The sequence below is a fragment of the Falco peregrinus genome, chromosome 12, assembly GCF_023634155.1.
Source record: "Falco peregrinus isolate bFalPer1 chromosome 12, bFalPer1.pri, whole genome shotgun sequence".
Taxonomy (NCBI): Eukaryota; Metazoa; Chordata; class Aves; order Falconiformes; family Falconidae; genus Falco; species Falco peregrinus.
The window spans coordinates 22959738-22981205 of NC_073732.1; the positions used below are offsets into that span (position 1 = coordinate 22959738).

The following is a 21468-nucleotide window of genomic DNA, read 5'->3' on the forward strand; positions in this document are numbered from 1 at the left end:
CAGTATTAGCATTTTCAAGACCATCAACATTGTTCAGTATTTGATATAAATCCATTTCTATAATGCTATGTGTTAATGACCACAGTACTTTAAAGAAAATATTTAATAAACACACGTTTAAAGTTGCTTTAAATTACACAAATTGCTAACACATCTAGATTCTCCCTTTTCTTCCTTTGGGGTGTCACATGAATGTTTGCTAGCATGGCATAAAATAAGAAATTATGAATTTTATACTGCAGCAAACTGATTATTTGTCCTGCTGAGTGTTAGCGCTGACCCAGGTAGCAATGTTTCATAGTCTGAAGATCAAAGTACAGCCTACCCATCAAAATCACATTCCAGCCTTTGTTTATTACTCTCTTAACTTTTCATTTGTGCTTTACACATCACTGAAATATATAAATATACATAAAAAAAAATGTTCAGAAAGCCCTGTTTCGGTGAGCGATCTTTATTTCTTGACTTATCCTATTACTAACAAGTTCTTTGCTTTTCTTGAAATCCTTTCATCATTAAAATTGTTATGATATTCCTTCTGAAAAATGACTGAATATACAAAATACATTTTCTGCTTTCAGAAAAAAAGGTACTTCAATTTGTTTGACATAGAGATATTTATGCTAAAGAGTTGGTATTAACGAAAACAAATAATGAGGTGTATCAGTAGCACTAGTTTCTCTTCTTCAGATTCCTTTAAAATTAACGTTATTTTAGGAAGATTTTTTTTTAAGGGAACAAAGAAAATATTATCAGATATATGTAAACACTCTCAAGGGAAAACAAAACAAAATCATTTATCAGTTGTATTCTTACAGAGAAATCCCCAAAGATGTCTTTAAAACAGCCTTCTAGATTCTGCAAGTTGTTAAGCATGGGACATTTAACCTGCTTTTTGCGACTGCTTCATTCCAAAGCATTTCACTGCTTGCATTTACTGAGAAGCTGCTATTAAAAGTACCTTCAATCTGCTTTATACACGTCAATTGCAGAAAGCTATTAGCTGTAATTGGCAATTTTATTTTTTTCTTTTTTGCTGCTGTTAGTGTGCGATGAGCTTCCAAAAAGTAAGGTTTTAGAATTTCACTAATGTACCCTAAGCGATGTATTCAGCCATGGCGTAGGCAGTTTTTAGTTAAGAAATTGGTCTTCATCAACATGTGATTTTTCAATATGTGTCAAGAGATGTGAAAAAATATGTGTTCAGGAATTGCCAAGTTGTGTGGAAAAGGAGCAGTGAGATGAGTGACAGCACAGAGGAAACATCCTGGCATGACAAGAACAAAGCAAAAAAACCCAGGATGCCTTATAGGTCAGTGGTTGGTAGGCTGAATGGAAATAATTGGCATCAAATTAAAACAAGCCCACATTTCATGGGTATAGGTACAGCTTACACTGGCTCCATTCCAAAGAGGAGAAACGGGCAAAGAAGGAAGAGGAAAAAGTGCTCTTCCATTCCCTTATAACTTGCAGGCAGTCTTTAGGACTTTGCAAAACCAGGAGCTCCTTTCCAGAAAACCCAAATTCCAACTGAAAAAATCTACAGCGTAAGACTTCACTTGATCTGATCTTGTGATTCTTCACCCCCTAACATTTAATTCTGGTGTAATACTAGGGTAAGTGCAGGGTTTAGAAAAAGAGTTTGAAAGGTTTAGCTTAAGTGTGAAAGGGATCTGCACCTCTGATTTGGACATAAGCCACTGTAAAGTTTGCAGGAGACAGATCATTATCTCCCACTGCCCGACTGTCAAAACAGAGCTAGTTTACCCCATTGGGGTGGTAGAATAAGTAATCCTTTCTGTGCCTGTGAGCCACAGTCTAAAACACAGCAAGTGAGAGCAGACGATATATCTACTCATGACATCAAAGTTAGTAGCGTGGTTATTGCTTTGTAGAAAAGCATATTTTTTGCCTGAGACAACTGTAATGGACTAATTCATTTTCATGAGAGTCCAGTCTATGCAGAGGCAAGGTTTACAAAGATAATCAGGAGTTAAAAGATCAGGTAGACATTCAAAGAACAAATCATCTGCCCCTTCATAGTACTGGGTATCCCACTGCTATGCCTGCAGATCACAGAACCGCTGCGTGGAGGTAGCAGGGAGCTCTGGAGATCGCTCAGTCTGCCACTGCCCCTGCTTAAACCAGAGCCAACTACAGCAGGTTACTCAGGACTGGGTCCAGGTGGGGTTCGAGTATCAGCATGCACTGGAGACTCCGCAACCTTTCTGAGTAACCCCTTCCAGCATCTGACCACCCTCAGAGTAAACAAGGTTTTGTTACTGGAATTTCCTGTATAACTGGTGCCCATTGCCACTTCTCCTTTTGCTATATACCACTAAGAAGAGTCTGGCACCTTTTGGGAAGAAAAATCTTCCTCGTTCCATATAAACTTGAAGCTAGTGAAAATAAACCCCCCTCATACACGCTTGTTTCCATTGCTTTTGGCTTCCTGCATATTGCTTACCTGGCAGCGAGGAGTCAAGAACCACGTTCTGAATGTGTTTCTGCTGGGTTCTGCAACGTTGCAGGATGACTTCAACAAGTAGCTATTAGCGCACATTGATCGTCACAAGTAATTTTGTTTCTTTGAAAGTGAGATTGATTATCTTTACCTAACTCATGCAGATCTCCAGGGAGGATACACTGAGGAGCCAGAGAATGTGACAGAAACAGCTTTTCATAGACTCAGAAGTCTTAGGACCAAAAGTCTGGCTAAGCACTTGTGTAAAGGAAAAATGCAGTCTCACGACAAAAGCTCTCCTCTGTATAGTCAGACAAAAGAATTTGGTTTACTTATTTCCATTATCCAAAAGCCAGCATTCAATCGTTAATGGGACACAAAGCTACCTGTGCTCATTTTTCAAAATTATTTTGTCATATAAAAACAGAGGAAGACCCACATACTGCTAGCACAATCTTGGAATTTTCTTTCCAGAGTCATTCTGGAACGCTGTGAAGACTTCAGCAGTGTGAGCCATGAAGGTGCTGACAAGAATGAGAATTAATAGAGGAAAACAAATACATAGACCCGGTTTTCTTTGGTGCTGTAGGCAGCAGAAAAGGAATCTCCACCTCTTTCAAAGGCACTGCACCAAGTGGCTCTCCTACAGATGTAAAATGTTGTCTCTGATTCTTTAGTAAAAACCACATATTTCCTATTTGTGGTTGGTGCTAGCAAAATAGATAAGGTTCTATCAAAGCTGATGATTCCTAATGACAGCTGCTTGCAAGTATTTTGCAAGAGGTCCCACTCTGTGGTAGCCTGGAAGTGGTTACAAGACAACATTGCCTGCAAGACCCTACGCTGCATCTTTGATATGCTATAGCCAACCAATGCTATTTTTACATCATATTTTGTATGTCTGAAGAAAAAAAGGTTAAAACCAAACATTTATTCTAGATAATAATTTTTTTCAGAATTATCACCAATAGACTTGCTGAATATTACTGTTTGTAAATTCGTTTGTACACAGTACTTTCAAAAGGAACTTATCAACAAAAACATCTGCTGCCATGACTGAAATTGAACCAGAGATCAAAACACTACCTATGAAATATTTATAAAAAGAAACCAGCCAAAAACTATATAGAACTTTCAAAGGATGAAAAAGCAGCATTATGTGCTTATGGAGGGGAAAGGAAAGAAAAGGAAATGTATGCACCATTTTAACGCTCTTTAATAATGTAACCTTTAAATTTAAAATTGTGATCATCACTTCCATAACATTTAGCTTAGAGACAACTGCAAAGATGGAATTTGGTCACTACCACAGATGTTGAATTTTGTGGTTGCTGGAAAAATGCAGGTAGTATCTTGTTACTTATCAATAACATTTTTAAAGCACATTTTCAGCTGGAGGGAACTGACATTAAAAAAGATCTATATTAGCAAGGTAGATGCCAAGGAAATTCTTTTCAATTAGAAAGAAAATACAATAAGTAGCGAGTACATTTCTGTTTCAAGTTATCTTTTTCATATAAAGTCAACAACCTAATGACAAACAAAATCCAAGCAACATGCATCCAAACAGCCATTAATTACAACAGGAGAAACTCAACAATGAAATGGTTTGTAAGCTTTGGACACACAGGATGTGCAAGCCCATGAAGTGTTAAAAGATAACATTTTAAATTATCAAAAGAAATGGTGAAAAGAAAGTTAATACCCCTTTTATTGTATTTCCCTCTCAGCATACCATAAATTAGCCTTCCTAGTTAAGGACTATATAAAAGCAAAAGGAAAATATTTAGAGAATTTTTTTTGAAGAGGCATGTAATAATAAAGTGAGTAATTATAATAGCATTAGGATGCTCAGGAGTGTATTTTACAGGGTCATTAATATGGTTCATGGGTAGCTGAAAGCACATGGCCTTTGGCCTCATGCCTCACAACGCACACGGGGCATGCATTAATGGCTCCGTAAAGTACATCCTATTGCATCTCACTGCTTTAATAAAGCCTTACAGATGAAATGCAAAACCATTTTCAGTTGAGCTGGAGTACTTTGTTAAAGTTGAAAGGAAAATTTCAGTCACAGAAGCAAATCAACTAATGTACAATAAATTATACCAACAAGTAGGGATGGAAACAAACTTTTTTGGAAAAAAATAATTTACCTGTATGTTTCCTGTTGAAATCAGTGAGGTGAAACAAATAAGTGCTTACCAAATAAATGGGCTATTAGAACCTAAGTAAGGAAACCAGGTTAGGGATGCGTTTGCCTTTTCTAAATGCTTTGGAGCTATTTGGTGCTGTCTCTTCTCTCCTCATATTTTGTACTTCTGTACTGAACATTTCATTCTCAATTAATAAGAAGAAAATTTAAGAATGTTTTAGCACGCCTATGGCAACATAAGACCTCTCAACGGAAATCCTGGTGGAAAGCGTTGAGAAGTTGAACAAATGACAATGAATGTAGGTGATTTCATAAAATCAAATATTACTTTTTAAAAAATATATTTAGCTTGCAACATATACAACACGAGATACTCAAAATACTTCCACAAATATATTGGTATCTATTATTTATATTTGCTTGAAGGCAATTTTCATACTTTGCTTCATAAGGGATGTTAGCCTATATACATCATTTCCTCTGGCCTTTTAAAGGCCTTCATCTAGCAGTTTTTCATGTAATAATGCATTCAAATCTAGTTTTCTCTAAAATATTTATTTGCCTGTACATAGTGGGATGTAAGAAATCAGTATATCAAACAATGCAGTCTTCTATATATTCTCCATTGGAAAGTAACACAAATTGCTACATTTTACTGTACTATTTTACATGTTGGCTAAGGCAGGCATTTACACATGGATCACACATTAAACAGAAGAAAAAATTTAGGACCCTCTCTTGCCAGTACTGCTGCCAAGAGAGTTTTGGTCCTCTAGATCTACTGTTCACGTTACTCTTCTGAATCATTAAAAAGTGCTGCTACAACCTTACAATACAGCTCTTGTTCAATTGATTCAAAAATATCATGAGGTATTACATTAAAGTATCAAAACAGTATTTGAGCTAGTACCTAAATACGTAAACTAATTTGCACACGAAAAAAACATAAAATGAACAATTTTGTGCATTTGAAATGTGTGAAAAGTGAGAGCAACATTTGCAATGGAAATCCCTGTCAAGCTATCTATTGCTTCCAAAGCCCTGCAGTATACAGAAGGGCTTCATTTAAGTTTCAAAAAACTTGGGACTATTTTAATATATGTAATTAAAGGCAGTGAATTGGGAGTTCTGAAGTATGCTATCTACTTGTCCTGCTGCTTCTATCAGAAGTGACAAAAGAATCTTCGTTTGCCTTTTTTCTGGGCATGAATTACAGCAGCGTAAAACTCGGGAGCGAAAAGCGCCCAGCCCACCAGGACCGGGCACAGATCTGACTTAGCTGCTGAGCTGTAGCATATTTTGTAATGTCTTCCTGCCTTGGCTGAAAATCAAAATATTGGAAACTCAGAGGATTATTTCAGTGTTGGAACACTCTGCAGTGAGATACAGATTGCATAAAAATCCTGATTTATCCCCACCTCTTGGCTTGTAGTCAGATAGATCCTTTCCTGGGAAGTTTGGCATTCTGGTAAAGGCAGAGCAGCCTAAATTCTGTTTGCTTCTGAGGATGAGGCCAAACCTGGCTTCCTGACAAGTCTCCCATCACAAGACAACCAAAGGCTTAGGACAGTGTACAGTGTATAATACAGGTTATTTTGCATACCTGAAACATTTGTAACAGTGTAGATTAGAGGTTTTGCACAGGGATCAGTAAAGCTGTAAAAGTAATTTGATCAAATACTACTTAAAGGAAAATGAAGGTAGCTACACATAGCTAGATCATAAAAATTACAGATAACTTCATGTAGGATAACGGGGCCAAAGATTTTTATGTTTTGTTCTGAGGCAGTACGATATCTGTAATTTTCTTCAGTGAACACTTTTTATTTCCTATTTTGCAAATATTATCAAGTTGAAGTTTGTTATGTTCTCAAAGATAAATCTACTATTTGGAAAAAACTGGAATACTTTTATTATATGATTAAATATTGATCAAGGGAATTTATCTTACCAAAAAGTAATTTCTCTTGACAGAAATGACACAAACTGCTCTAACACCAAAATGAATAGTTTTAAAATTTGTTATTTGTTATTTTTCTGTTTACCAAAAAAGTAGTGTACCGACAAATGTTAGAATAAACCTGTTATTTAAAATGTACCTGTACCAAGATAGAAACTTATTCAATGGCAAACAAAGTGATGTCTTTGTGCTCTAAAAGATAGAGAAGCGGGTGTGTATCCATCTATCCAAGCAGGTAGATAATGTCAATTTGCTGTGCTAGAAAAAGCACAAATAGAAAAGAAATGGTTCATTTTAAAAGTGCACTATATATTCAGGGTTCCCATTTCATAAATACCTTGCCTGCTGTGCACTGCAGTTGACCCTTTAAACATATCTAGTCAATAACCTATTGTTTACCGCAAGTCCATTTTGTCATTTTGATGGTACAGATTCAAGTGTGGCAATCTTCCTCTCTCTGCTTCGCTGCATACATGACTCCCTTTGGCTGGTACTAGCTCACAAAAAAGCCTCTAAAATGTCATTAATTACAGCAGGTTTGAGATCTGAATGCTAATTCTATTAATGGACCTATGAAATTAGGACACTGTAAATCTAGATGAGCTGTGCCTGGGCCTCCTGCAAACTGGGCTGACCTGAGGTTACCTACTAGATTAAACAAGAATTGCCGAATACAATTTTAGAATTCTAAGTATGTGTAAATCAGACCTTGAGAAGTACACCACCAGAGGGAATAGATAACTCCAGTACACTTTCTATCTTAACACCTCCTATTTATCTAGCATCAAATTCATTTGGAGTGCTTCATACCAAGAAATAGTGATGCCCAAGGCTAAGGTGGGATCAGATAAGGCCTTCAGGACATTATGCTACTGCGTAATCCCAAAATATTAAAATTCATTTATAAGCAACTTCACATTCATATATCTAAAGGAGACTTGTTATGAAGCTGCCAAGGGTCCCTAAAACTATTTATAAATTAACATTCTCTGCATGTTCTTCCAATTCAAAAAACTCAAATGAATGATTTTTGACTGCACATTTTGATGTGTTTTGCTATTAATTTCCCATCTTTACTTTCAATGTAATGTACTTTTAATTAGGCAATAATATATAATCTTCTGTTCATCTAGCATTTTTACTCAAACATGTTAGGAAATGGATAATAGAAAAAAGGCTCATCAGAGACCCTGTGGTGGTACAGCAAAGCTGGAATAAAATGCCATCTCCTGACAGTACCTTTCAGGTTTCATAAAAAGATAATGGATGTGCTTGTCACTGATGCTAATGATCAAACATTTTCACAGTTTTACTGGATATTAAATTATGAACTATAAAAGAAAACCCCACAGTCTAAGAAATATAGGAAAAAGAATCTTGCTATATTTTTTATCTCTTTTGATATCTAACATAAACCTTCCTATTCCACTGTTACTTTCACTGAATAGGCACTATGCCATGAGTGGGTGACACTTACTTTTACTAAAGTGAAGAAGTTTTTTTTCCGAAAAAAAGACAACCCCTCCACATTGTAGAATAGGAACATGATAGGTTATATATGCAAAAATATTGAAGTGACACAGGATACTAATTCATCACAACATCTTTATGACGTTCACTAATTTTTTTTAATATGACATAAAGCAATTTTTGAAAGGATTATGTCTACCTTATATATATGGTTTTGAAACATATTTGAAAGATACCCTCTGTTTAATATTTTTAGTAGTATCACCATGATGTCAAAATAAAGAGAAGAGCAAGGCAGCAGGAAAAAAAAAAAAAAACAAAAACAAAACCCCAGACTATCTGATGGGAACAATACAAAGTAAATAATTACCAAAATAAAGATAGATCAGGTTGACAAATTAAATTAATCCTGGAAAAAAACCAGATCTAATTTGAAAGCACAGAACAAAAAAAAAAAAAAAAAAAAAAAAGATGTTATACGATTTAGAAAGAGAAAAATATCGAAACAAAACAAGACAATACCTTCTAGTCAATCACAATGGAATTAGACTCCCAAAACAAGCAGGTACTTCCAAGTAGTTCTGAATTAGGTTTCATTGTAATATATTCTCATGTTTGTGTTCAGTCCTGCAAACAGTCAACTAGATAATTCTTCATCCCATGAAAAGGTTCACTAGGCTACATTCTGGAATTACTATAGTAAAGGGAACAAACCCATCGTGCATAAACTTACATATAAAGGAAAGTTTGTGCACTAATTTTTGCCTGTTGGGAATGTGCAATGCCTTGCAGAGAAAGGGGTAATGGCAGAAATGCTGGACTTGGCAAAGTTTGCCCAGTTTTTACAACAGGACTCTAGTCTTATATATCACATACCTCCTTAGCCAATAAGATATTGCTGGTTGGCATGATTCTGCATGGAAGTAACATGTATGTTCCAACCTAATGTATTTTCCTCATATATTCTGACACACAGCAACACACAAAGCACGTTATGGCTTAATGAGACTCATCTTCTCTCACCACATTGTCCATAAAGCTCTAACTGTCATTACCAAAAGTAGAAAAGGCCTTTTGTGACAGTATTCTTGCTTTGTTCCATTTTCTTTCACTGTTCTGAGTTTTATTTTACATGAATGTGCAGCCCAACACAGCCAGCTGGCACAACACACTACTGAAAAATGGACGTTTGGGCTGGAAAACACAACAGACCTCTTCTAAGAATAGATCTGCTCAGAAGAAGGTCTGTGTATGAGTAGCAATTTTCCAGTGCCCTTTTTTCCTCATTGCATCATTTCAAATTACGGGCAAGTAGGCTCTGTCACAAGGGGACGTACTGTACTTATAAGCCCCATTGATTTCAGTGCAGTTATTTGGGAAATAATGTACTAGTAAGAATAACAGGCCTTTCAAACAGTGTGCTGCAGTGACTACTTTCAGCATTAAAAGTACAAACTGGCTTAAAAATCAAAGTGGCAGAATACCTGGGTAGGTGTTTCCTACTCAGTAATCCCTGTCAATATCCTCCAGCTAAAGAGTAACAATATAAATACAAAACTAAAAGACAGCGATGTTTCCTACATCCTCCTCAAAAGGCAAAATTGCTCATAATTCAAGCAAGCATGACCAAGACAATCTCACTTATGGGTGTGCTTCCATTTTGGCATAAATTATGGTCTTGCAGTTATAGAACATTTGCCTTACCAATGCAGACTTATTCAGAATGCCAAATGGGAAATACAAAATGCATGTAATTTTTCCTTTTTCTTTATTATGACCTTTTAACCCAGACCCTTGGAATGACAATTTACTGTTTCTGTAGAGAAAATCACTGCTTCTTAAATAGGGAAAAAAAGGGAAATTTAAAGCAGTGCTTAACCTAGAGATTCCTGTGAATCATTCTTCCATCTCCCAGTTCATTTTGTGAGTTGCATTAAAAATGTTTCTTTCAGTTGTATTAAAGTCCTGTGGTTAAAAGATAATCCAGAGCAAGATGCAGAAATTAATAAAATGAAGAAACCAGTATGCAGTTAGCATAAACCAGCTCTCTCCTTTCTCTCCCGTCTTGAGAGGAAAAGGGGTAGTAGCCAGTGGTGACCCAAAGCATTCTCCTTTTCTAAATAAACCTTTCATAAGAAAGAACACAGCAAACAGCACTAGCAGTATTAAACCTGTCTATCATGATTTTTTCTGGATGTTAAATAGATTCCTTTTATAATCCTTTTACATTTCTTTTATGAAATTTAAATAAAAAGCTCCTGCTTTTTACCAGATGGCTATATATTAAATAAACATTTGAAGTCTCAAATTAGTTGAGTTCAAAATCCAAACTTGTCTTCATATCTGTCCTTTCCTAATAAGAAACCATAAAAATACATCTGTGCTTACTCCTATGCTGTCCTTCAAGGGTATTAAACTACTTGCTCGGTATTCCTTAATGGATGAGATTGCTTGCACAAGACCAGCATTTAAAGGAATCTAAAGAAGATATAAAAAGTCTGTTTCCAATGGCTTCCTATTCAGTACTCCTCACTTTTTCAGGGCAAACAGTTCTCTTTTCCATCTTATCTTTATCTAAAGAAAGTTTCTAACAGATTTTCATTCTCAAACTTGTTTCAAAGACAAAATTGGGCCAGAGAATGCACTGAGGTTTTGTTTGTTTTTTTAAATTCACTTGCTTCATACTACTTACATTTTTATCGTTATTTTCTCTTTACCAATTGGATTTCACTTTTAAGCAATTTCTAGCATTTTACGCAGAAGCAAATCTTGCATCTATAAAATGCAGGTCCTTGAGCACATTAGTCTATAAGACAAAGGTTTCAACTCAAAATAAACAGAAAAAACCAATCTGAATTGCACCAAAAGCTGTCTACTGTGGGCTTAATAATCATACTGTAAGGAGTCTAATAACACAGCATATCCTCCCTTCACATCACTATTGGTCTGGAAGAAAATGTTGCTGCTGCAGCTCTAAACATTTATTTAAGTGGGTTCCTTATTAAGAAACGTCACAGTGTGAGTCTTGGTGAAACAATGGCAGAACTCCTAGGTCTCGCAGAAATCATCTACATCAAGAGATATATCCATAAAGACCGATACAAGAAACACAGTCCAATAAAGGTCATATTAGACCTTAAGTTGTCCCCACATCATCTCATAAGGAAAAAAAAATCCCTGAGTTACTTCTCCATATACAGCCAGGCATTTTACACAGCAGTGAAGTGAGATCTAGGTGTCCCACAGACACTGGACAGGGAAGCTGACTCTCTCACCTTACAGATAGACTCATAGAATCGTTTAGTCTGGAAAAGACCCTTAAGATCATCCAGTCCAACCATCAACCCAGCACTGCCAAGGCCACCACTAAACCATGTTCCTAAGCACCACATCTATGTATTTTTTAAACACTTCCAAGGATGGTGACTCCACCACTTCTCTGGGCAGCCTATTCCAATTGCCCACCCTTTCAGTGAATAAATGTTTCCTAATACCCGATCTAAACCTCCCTGGTGCAACTTGAGGCCGTTTCCTCTTGACCTGTCACTTGGTATCTGGGAGAAGAGACCAACCCCCACCTTGCTCTGATCTCCTTTCAGGCAGCTGTAGAGAGCAATAAGGTCTCCCCTGAGCCTCCTTTTCTCCAGTCTAAACAACCCCAGTTCCCTCAGCTGCTCCTCATAAAACTCGTTCTCTAGACCCTTCACCAGCTTTGTGACTCTTCTTTGGACACACTCCAGCACCTCAACATCATTCTTGCTGTGAGGGGCCCAAAACAGTATTTGAAGTGCAACTTCACCAATGCCATGAGTACATGAGGATGATCACTGCCCTAGTCCTGCTGGCCACAGTATTTTCAGATAGAAAGATGGGACATGATCAGAAAGAGGGAAGCTGAGAATTTGTCAGCTATGTATTTGTAAAACCATATTGTATCTACCATGACAGCAAAGGGCAATGTTCTGCTGTACAGTGATGAACAAGAGTTTCAAAACAGTAAAAATAAAAGTTGATATCTACTACGATTATGCAAAAACTCTACTCTGAGGCCAGAAAACAAATGCAGAGAAAATGCAGACTGTGCAAATTTTCTTTTTTGTTTACTAGCATGTTTCTACACTACCTATTTAGTGATAGATCATTATTTAATACATGACAGATAGGCATTGTACCATTTGTAACATTGTACAAAATATATGAACATCTTCTACATATATTTAATAGGTGCATTAATTTTACTAAGAAAACCCTGCAAGCCTGGTACAGGGTTCTTTTAGTTAGTTTGAAAATAATTTCAAGTATTCATACCAATCACTGGATTCTGCCGTGAGTTTTAGAGGTTTTACTGTAATAGGTCTCACGTGAAAGAAAATTAGCTCTCTGCCCCTTGAGGCTCTGTAAAGTCCAAAGAACCACACAAGCACAAACACAAATGAAATCCTCCCAAGCTCAGTAAGATGTTAGCAGTAGGTTACCTCAGGGATCAGTGTTAAATTACAAATGGAGAAGCCATTACCATCAACAAAGGTGAATTAATTTTCATCTTTCAAGCAACTAGCCCTTTCAAACACTGCAACTGCAAATTATTTAGGAATTAGACATTTTACAAAAATAAACAGTGCTTTGCGATAACAGATACTTTATTAATGGGCAGAATATATTACTAGAATACAATATAGACAAAAGTTATTTGAAACATCAGGGAGAGGGGACTGGTGTAAAACTAAAATGTCGATTAGAGGTACAGACTACAGGTTATCAACTGCTGCACTAAAACGTGCCCAGGACTTGAAGCCACTATATAAATCGGAGAACAGGAGGAGGGAGAAAAACATACAAAATATCAGAATTCCCTTGCTTAGAGAAGTACATCATAAATGAAAACTCCAAGTGTATACTAAGGAGGTAAATCCAGTAAAAAAATAGTTATGATTTTTCTGGAAATTATTCAGTCTCTTGTAAAACACAACCATATTAGACTAAGTTTCAAAATATGAAACTCCTCCCAAAATTAAAGTGTGTTCAGATGTCAAATTTTTAACAAAAATGAAACTGTTTGGAGAAAACTACCCAAATGAGCAAACCAGAACCAATGAATTTGTAGATCATGCTAATGCACAAAAAAACAGAGCAAAGTTTAAATAAAACAACCACACAGAAGAAAACCAGAGTAGCAGACAGTGCTACCACCCATGAACTGACAACAAAGTTGACCGTCTTCAGAACCAACTCGCTGCTGCGAACGGCCTATCACACCCCTGCAGATGTTACAGGCAACACCCTAATAATTATGTAACTATTCTAAAGTTACTGTACTGGCCTCCATAATATCCCAGAACTGAACTCCTGCTTTCAGGAGTCTCACCATGGGACGTTTTGGTAAAATATGCAGAAGAAAAAACCAACAATCACATTGTCTCAAGAGCTACTGAACTTGTATCGTGAATGTGACTACACTGAACAAACAGCAAAGCGTAACTTATTAGAAATACAAGCTACCAGAGGGATACCACACAAGTCTACCAACAGCATCGGCATATCCTATTCACTGTATTTGAAACAACCCAAAGTAACTCTATTAGCTCTCTAAATTGGCCCAGAAAAGAAGTACTGGAGGTATTCAAATTATACCTGTAACACCTTTCAAAACCACAATGAAGCTCAAAACACAAAGGTTAAAATTACAGGTTTTATTAAATAATGGCTTTATAACCTCCATAGCTTTTTCAAAAGCGAAATTAAAAATTTATTACCAAGAAAAAATCATGGTAATCAAAACTTAGTCATTTTCTTCCACAGAAAAAACTATTGCTTATGACAACATTTATTTTTTTTTAAAGAAAAAAAAAAAAGATTTACTTGTCTATGAAGTAAAGCATTGCTGCTATTCACAGGGAAAAAAAGAAATCTTCAGATTCTGAGCAGCTCAGCTATGGGAACACCTGTTTCATACCACTGAAAGCATGACAGCAGGTTCTTGCAGATAATACTAGCAACGTCTTTATATCTCAACGGCAGAATACAAAACTTTTATTTGACCAAAAAGGAAATTTAAAAAGTTGTTCTTTTGTTTTTCATTTGCTTGTTTGTTTTTAATACATTCTCACACATAACATGAATTGCATTGCAGATAGCAGGGATTAATGGAAAGCTAAAAGCTTCTTACCAAGTACCCCAAGGCGATAGTTGACTGTGATGACTATCACATTCCCATAACTTGCTAGAACACTGCCATCATATAAATTTCCAGTGCCTTCCATGTAGGACCCTCCGTGAATATACACCATCACAGGCTTAGGTCCCCCACTGTCCCGAATGTCTGGAAAAAATATTAAGACACATTTTATTTCAAGAAAGTACCAAATAAGTTACATGCAATATTTTAATTTGTTTTTATTTTATTTTTAGTGAGGTTATTTTTCTTGAAGTGTTTCTCAAGCAACATCTTTTACATAAGGAAATGGGAAGGTGGGTGTAAGTGTTTCTTTGTGGTTTGTTTGTAACCAAAGTTCATATTTTTGAAACACTCATTGTTCTTGGAAAAGCACGAAAGAATCGAAAATGGTAACATGTTTGCTCAAATGCAATGGAACAGTGGTCTGATTCTGTTCCTTCTGAATTTGATGTAAAATGTCTACTAACATCAGTGTGAGCTCGTTTAGGCAAAGTCTGAACCCTTCTGAAAGCTCAGTGCATCCTTCTGTTCACTTAGCTAAAGGTGATTCACCACGTTAAGATAAACAAGATTTCTGCTCGCACATAAATTGTTGATTGTGTCCAGTGTGGTAAGATCAATAATATTAAAAAAGGGTGCACAAAACAGCTGTCTTTTGATAGGTCTGAAGTCTAAGTTCTCAAAAATACTTGGAAGCTGTTCAAATCAATATTATTTGTAACCTGGGTAGCCTTAAGTTCAAGTTGTGTGGGTACTTCCTATTTTACTGAATTATGAAAAGGACTGTATGTTTGAAAAAACAGCTACCTGGAACAATGTTTCTAAATCTGCACCCTGCATTTAAACCAATTGCAAGGTTCTCAAAAGTGATGCCAAATGCAGGTAACAATTTTGAATCCTGAAGCTCTGCCATTGTCTCAGACAGAAAAAAATAGACAAGAAATTGACATATTGGTTTGAATTTAACTAAGAAAATGGTTTGGGTATCCCCCCCCGACACAGTCCTATTTATAACATGATGCATCTACAGGGAATAAAATTTCAAATATTAGACCACCACTACTCCTTGTGAGGAAAGTTATTCTCTAAGTACCAATTCATCTAAGTACCAATTCAAAACAACAGTTCACACTGGGATAATGTATGTTTTTAAAAGATTTTTTTCTGTTGGACAGGAAAGAAATCAGGTAACGTGTAAATTTAAACTTTTACATCTGGATTAAATTGTGTTTTGATCTTATTTACTAGATGCCTGAGTCTTTTCCACTGTCCAAGTCATAATATTCCATAATAGTGCCTTAAAATCAAGAAAGGCAGTAACAAGAGAGCATGTAAAAACTTCCAGTGAGGAACAGTACTGGACGTTCTTTGAAGACATTTTTTGTCATTATGACAGTATTCGCGTAAATTCCCCAATTACTCACTTCAGCAATTGATGAAATCTTAGATGCATTGTTTACTCCTTTGATTTGGAGGAATCTTAGTTAAAAAGCTTTCAAGTAAGCTCTCAGTAGAATTGTTTGAATCATTTCTGGAGCACTGTAAAGACTACTAGGTGAAGGCAGTTATAATCAAAGCCCTGCTTTTTGAATTTGCTGAAAAAGTTCAGCACAGATGTGTCTGTTTGTAGAAAGCCAGTTGCTATTATTATTTTTATATTGATTCTAATTTGAAGAAAATGCCAGAATAGTCAAGATCAGAAATTGGATCTTCAATATTGGAAGTACTAGAACAATCATTTATTCAAGACCAAAAGGATGATGAAAGGTTGTGCACGAAATTGCTTGTATTGCTTTCCTCACTCAAGCATATAGTAAGGGCTTTCCAACATGCAATTTTCAGAGTGTAAAGCTAAGAAGATTATTTATCTTCATCATCCATAGGATAGAATTATGAGCTCCTGGGGTTTAAAACCTACATCGAGGAAAAAATCTTTTCAAATTCATATACTGTTTTCAGTAGATGGGGTTTTTTTCATAGTTTATGCTGCCTTTTTTTTTTTTTTTGATACAAATATGGAAGCAATAATAAATTATTAATCTGAAATCACTGTGTGACTGTTCCCAGCAGAAATTGTACACAGTTAATTGTGTGCTTGGTGGTAGCACAGGGGGAGACTGTCTCAGAATTCTTCTTTAATTAAAATTACATAGAATTACGGAGTACCGACTGTGAACAGTAATGAAATGTTGGTAGTACTGGCCTGTTTATCTGGAAAATAATATTGGAATATTTTGAAAAGAATGGGTGTCCTTTATCTGGGAAAGGAAGCACGCGTTCTTAAGTAAAACCTGACATAAAAAGAAGTTATTCTCTGAGTAAATTCTGTCTATACCATACTTCTGTAATTTCCCACTATGAATATTCTTATAAAGATTACAGACAGATAAAGACAGACTAATTTTCAGCTGTGCCTATGTGCCATGACAGAGCAGATGACATGCAATACGAATTTTCCTCATGCTGCTTTGCCAAAGTCATCAGTCTTCAGAGAAATCCCTTCTATAAAAGAAAAATGGTGCTTCTGTGTGTCACAGGCAGTAATCTAGTACTGCGAGAGGTTACGCAGTATTGAGCTGACACTAGTGGGACTCTGGGCTACGGATTATGTTGAAACCATGGAGCTCTTCATGTGAAGAAGAGAGATCACTGCATTTTGGTCTTGCAGTCGGTAGTTTCATATCGATTGCAGTCTACAGCTGTCCATAGCTAGGAACATTTAAAAGGTGTAAATATGCAGCTGGGATACTACTGTTTAAGTACAGATGTTATTAACTAGTGGATATTAATAATAGGATCAAAGGAAGAAAGCAAAAAATCAGACCATAATCAAGAATTGATTCCTACCTGAAAGTGAGTAAATGTTTCCCCATGAAAACTATCAGCTTTTAAAATCAAAATGGAGGATAATACTCTGTGACAAGAAACTCTGTATTGGTACAAATAGAGTAGAAAGATGCATTTTTCAAAAATGCTTATTGGAGTTAAGTGTCCAACTCCTAGAAAATCACTGAGATTTTGCCACTCAAATACTTTTCAAAACCTAACCAGAAATGATTCAATACATCTTTCATTTTTTTCCTATAGGCTGGTATCAGTCCTTTGTGCGTGTGTCTGCACAAGTAGCTCATTCCAAACCTGAAGAATTGGGGTACAAATGTAGCATTTCTGCCAAATGTAGATTTATGTACTGCTTTAATTTAGTTGTGCACTATTCTTTTTGTGTTTTTTTGTTTTGTTTTTTTTTTAAAGTTTTATTAAGTGTTGCTTTAATTAAAAAGCAGATACATGAATATTTTAAAATACATGCAGGGATAGTGCAGTTCAAAATCCTTCTCAAATTCGACTCTGTTCTGTTTTCATTCACACAGAAGTTAAGACTTGAGTGCTGGGATTTTTTTGGCTTTAAATTGCTAGTTCATAAACCATCGAAGCAGGTCTTACTGTACAGCAGAGAATGATCTTATTTATATCACATATACATGACCCTTCTTATTATGATTTCCATCCTTTTCTCTCCTCTGTACCTTTCTAATGTTTGTTGTATCTACTTTTTATGTCTGGTCTTAATTAAATTACAGGCAATTTAGAAATAGGGCTGTCTTTTATTCTATGTTTGTTACATCACACAACAGGGAACCGTGTCTGACTGTGAATACCAGTCACAATACATAATTATAGCTTCAGTCATTTGAAGCTGATGTGAATTTGACACGTGACTTAACAAGTATAATTTGCAGGGAACAACCAAAAAAGGGAAAGGAAGAAAGCCTACCTAGAGACAACTTAGCACAAAACCATAATTAGTTTAGCCCATATGTCACAAGCAGGGGTTTTCCAAATGTTATAAAAAATGATGACATTTTGATGTAGAATATTAAGTAATTTATTTTTTTTGTCATGAAACAGTACAAGAACAGTGGAAAAGTTTTAGATAGGTTACTGTAAAGCCCATGTGCTCCTTTCATAGAATATTATATGGATAGATGCATAGCTCTTCCATAAGCTTTCGTCCAAAATTTAAGTAGAGCATGGCACCAATCAGTGCCAGTCTTAATCATTTAAAAGCCTTTTAACAGTATTTGACCTTTCTGTTCAAATCTATCAGATGCCTCATAGGTGCACTATTTTAATAAGCTACTGCACTGTGCAGTGCTAATATGTAAACATTCATTAATGCCATGTTTTTAACATGATATAAAACTAGACGTCTGGAGGCTACCACAGTAACTACTGAACTTCTTTTAGGAGTGGCAGCAAGGTTCTAGATATGTTTCATAATTTCAAATACAGCCTGCACCCATCAAGTTTCAGACAAATAGAAATATCTCTTTTTCATTTGTTTTTGTATTCGTCAAATGAAGAGATCGTTTTGTGCACCCTCAAACATTTAACTGAAGGACCATATAGATGTATATTCTAACACACGCACACACAAAAAAAAAAAGGCCTATGCTTTTACAGGTAAGCATCTGGAGCAGATTCTCAGAGTAGGACCTCGATAGCCAGATAGGTAGTAATTTTAAATTATTAAAAGATGACTGTTGGCAATGCAAAAGCTGACAGACTCTTCACTGTATAAGCAATGTTTGGCAGTGCTAAAAGTATAACGGAGCCCTGAAGAGGTGCTTAAATTAAAGGTCTGTCAGAATTTTTATTATGCACATTTTCAAGTATTAATAACTTCACTACAAAAATTCAACATAATCTGAACTCAGGTTCTAAGTGTAAAGGGAAAATATAATCCCCAAATTTAATATGCAAGTGACATTGGCACCTGTACTTGGGAGCTGGAATCACGGAACTCACATGAATGGATGACAGGATGAACAGGAATCATGAATATGTCTCTGTGTGTCAGTTATCAAGTTCACCCAAAGTGATAAGTTCTGTGCTGCTCCAGCCTGGCTGGCACTCATTAGAGGCTATAATTAAGGCTGAAGCATGTGGTTGCTTTGTGAGGTAGACAAATGTGTTCTGCTGTTTACTGATCCCTGAAGTCCGAAAATGTACAACTAGTGCCAGACGGAAGGATTGTTTCTCTCCCTATTTCTTACCATGACAGTTGAAAGCAGACAAAATGCTAAACTTGGCATCCTAGTCTATTTTAATACTAATGGAGCGATGGGGTTTTTTGGAAAAGATCCTCAATTCTGAAAATGTGCTCTTTTCCGCCAATGGCGCTACAGTCTGTTAAGCATAAGAAGGGATTTGCAGAAGCATTATGCATCATTAGCAATTTAAAATTTGAGTGGAATTTTGTTTGTTTTGATTTAAAACATGCGCTGGACCAAGAACTTCCTTCAGTCAATGAAGTCCAATAGCCCGTATAAGACAGAGCATCAGGCTAAATGATCAGAATCTTCACAGTTACAGCCTGTGAACAAACAGCAACATCTGTTCCTGATCTGTCCCTTTTTTTCACAGGGGAGATCGGAATGGAGAAGGAAGAGTAGAAACATCTAACAATTACAGACCCCGCTTCTGAGGCATGTACTCTCAGTTCCCTGCTTTACTATGGACACGATGTCTGCATTCCTCAAACTGAGCATCTGTATTCCTCATTTCTAAAAATGGAATAACATTCCTCTATCGCAGAGCGATGCTGTGAGACTGAATACATTAAGAACTGAGATATGCTCAAACAGCATTGCGGACTAAATACGGATCTAAGATTGACAGATTGATGTGCTAGGTAAGGTGTGTATGACAGAATGGTGGATGAGAAAAACTCATTTGTGAGCCATCCTTCATGGTTATTCCATACAGCACTAACTACCTAGAAGTCCACTTCTGATCCCTGAGTGCATAGACTGATTTATGATTTGTGTTGCAGTATTTTAAGACATGCCAAGGATTTTAGCATATATAGGAACTAAGGGTGCATAAAAAGTCACTGGTTTTTGCTATAGCCCAATTAAATCAAGTTCAATTACTACCCTACCAAAATTAAGACTGAGATAAGATATTAAGATTAAAATGTTTTACTTTTAAAGTAAGCTTTGTTTCTAGACTGGGGAAGGTGCAGTTTATTCAACTCCTGAGCAACTTAAAGTTAAATCTTGCATCTAAACTAGATACTGCTTATCTGCATGCCAGCAAATAGGCATATCCACTGATGCTATAGAAAGGGAAAGCCCTCATGCTCACTGGTTGCAGGTACTTTTGCCACTCTTGTTTCTGGCACCTGCTCAAGTAGTTCAATACCTACTGAAAAACAGGTAAGCAATTTCAAATGTAGACATAAAAGGGTTAAACAGAAACAAGGATGCATCCAGACTGGGGAAAAAAAAGAAGACGTTTATATAATTTCTGACTTTTCACACATTTCACACTCATAGAACTTGAAAACACCTTCATTTTTTAAACAGCAAATTTGCAGATCATTAGCTGGTAATGTGCATTACTGCCTTTGGGTCTTTTGAAAACAAAAATGAAAAATGATCTAATTAAGCCTGGTCTACTGGTTGCAGCACATACCAGAGATCCAAGTTTGATTACTGATTCCAGTGCTTGTGCTGGGAATAAGATTATTGAACACTGTTTTAAAATGAAATTGTCTAATCAAACTATGATGTTTGAGTGACACAATACAGAATACTTTCCAGCCATTTGATTGAAGAAGCTGCTATGAAAGATCTTTCTTCTGGAAAGGTATAATATGAGAAATAGACATGGGAGCTCTGAATTTCTTAATACAGAGGCCACACTGAGCATTTTAGAAATCACTGGACCCTGTTTATGTAGCATGGATTCCATGGTTATACGACACAGTTTTTCACTGTGCAGTCTCCCTAATATTCCAACATCACCATTCATTCAGTTTGGTATTTGGTTTATTTTGTCCCCAGTTATTCGTGTGTAGATTTTGATATTGAGTAAAACTATCATACTGCAAAAGGCAAAGAGTTTGATGGACAGGTTAGCAGGAATCTAGATAGCTAAGGTGGCTTTTTGCTTTGCCTCTCTCTTTCCTTCTACTTATACCCAAATTGAAGTTTGTGAACTCTTCGGTTCTGCATATGCAACAAGTGCTAGAGTTCCAGTGCAAAAGGACAGGTTCACAAAACATAGGTCACCTGTTACTGTTCCTCCGCTGAGGGACAGTGCAATGCATGGCCTCAGCAGATGGGGCTTCTACCAACCTAGCAGCCATCAGTGTTGACTGATCGTAAAAATTTAAATTTGCCTTGTCTTTCTGTGACTCTCGGAAGCAGTAAAAGTCTAATTACTGCCTGCATTCT

General features: G+C 36.3%; 1 protein-coding gene across 3 annotated transcripts in view; it reads right to left on the reverse strand.

The window, feature by feature from the left end:
- Window positions 1-21468, reverse strand: part of NLGN1 (neuroligin 1) — a 328488-nt gene that overhangs the window by 187952 nt on the left and 119068 nt on the right. For all 3 annotated transcript variants that reach the window (XM_027794415.2, XM_027794413.2, XM_055817242.1), the window contains one exon: window positions 14216-14368. In XM_027794415.2, coding sequence (XP_027650216.1) covers window positions 14216-14368 — 153 coding nt within the window. The remainder of the gene's footprint in view (window positions 1-14215; window positions 14369-21468) is intronic.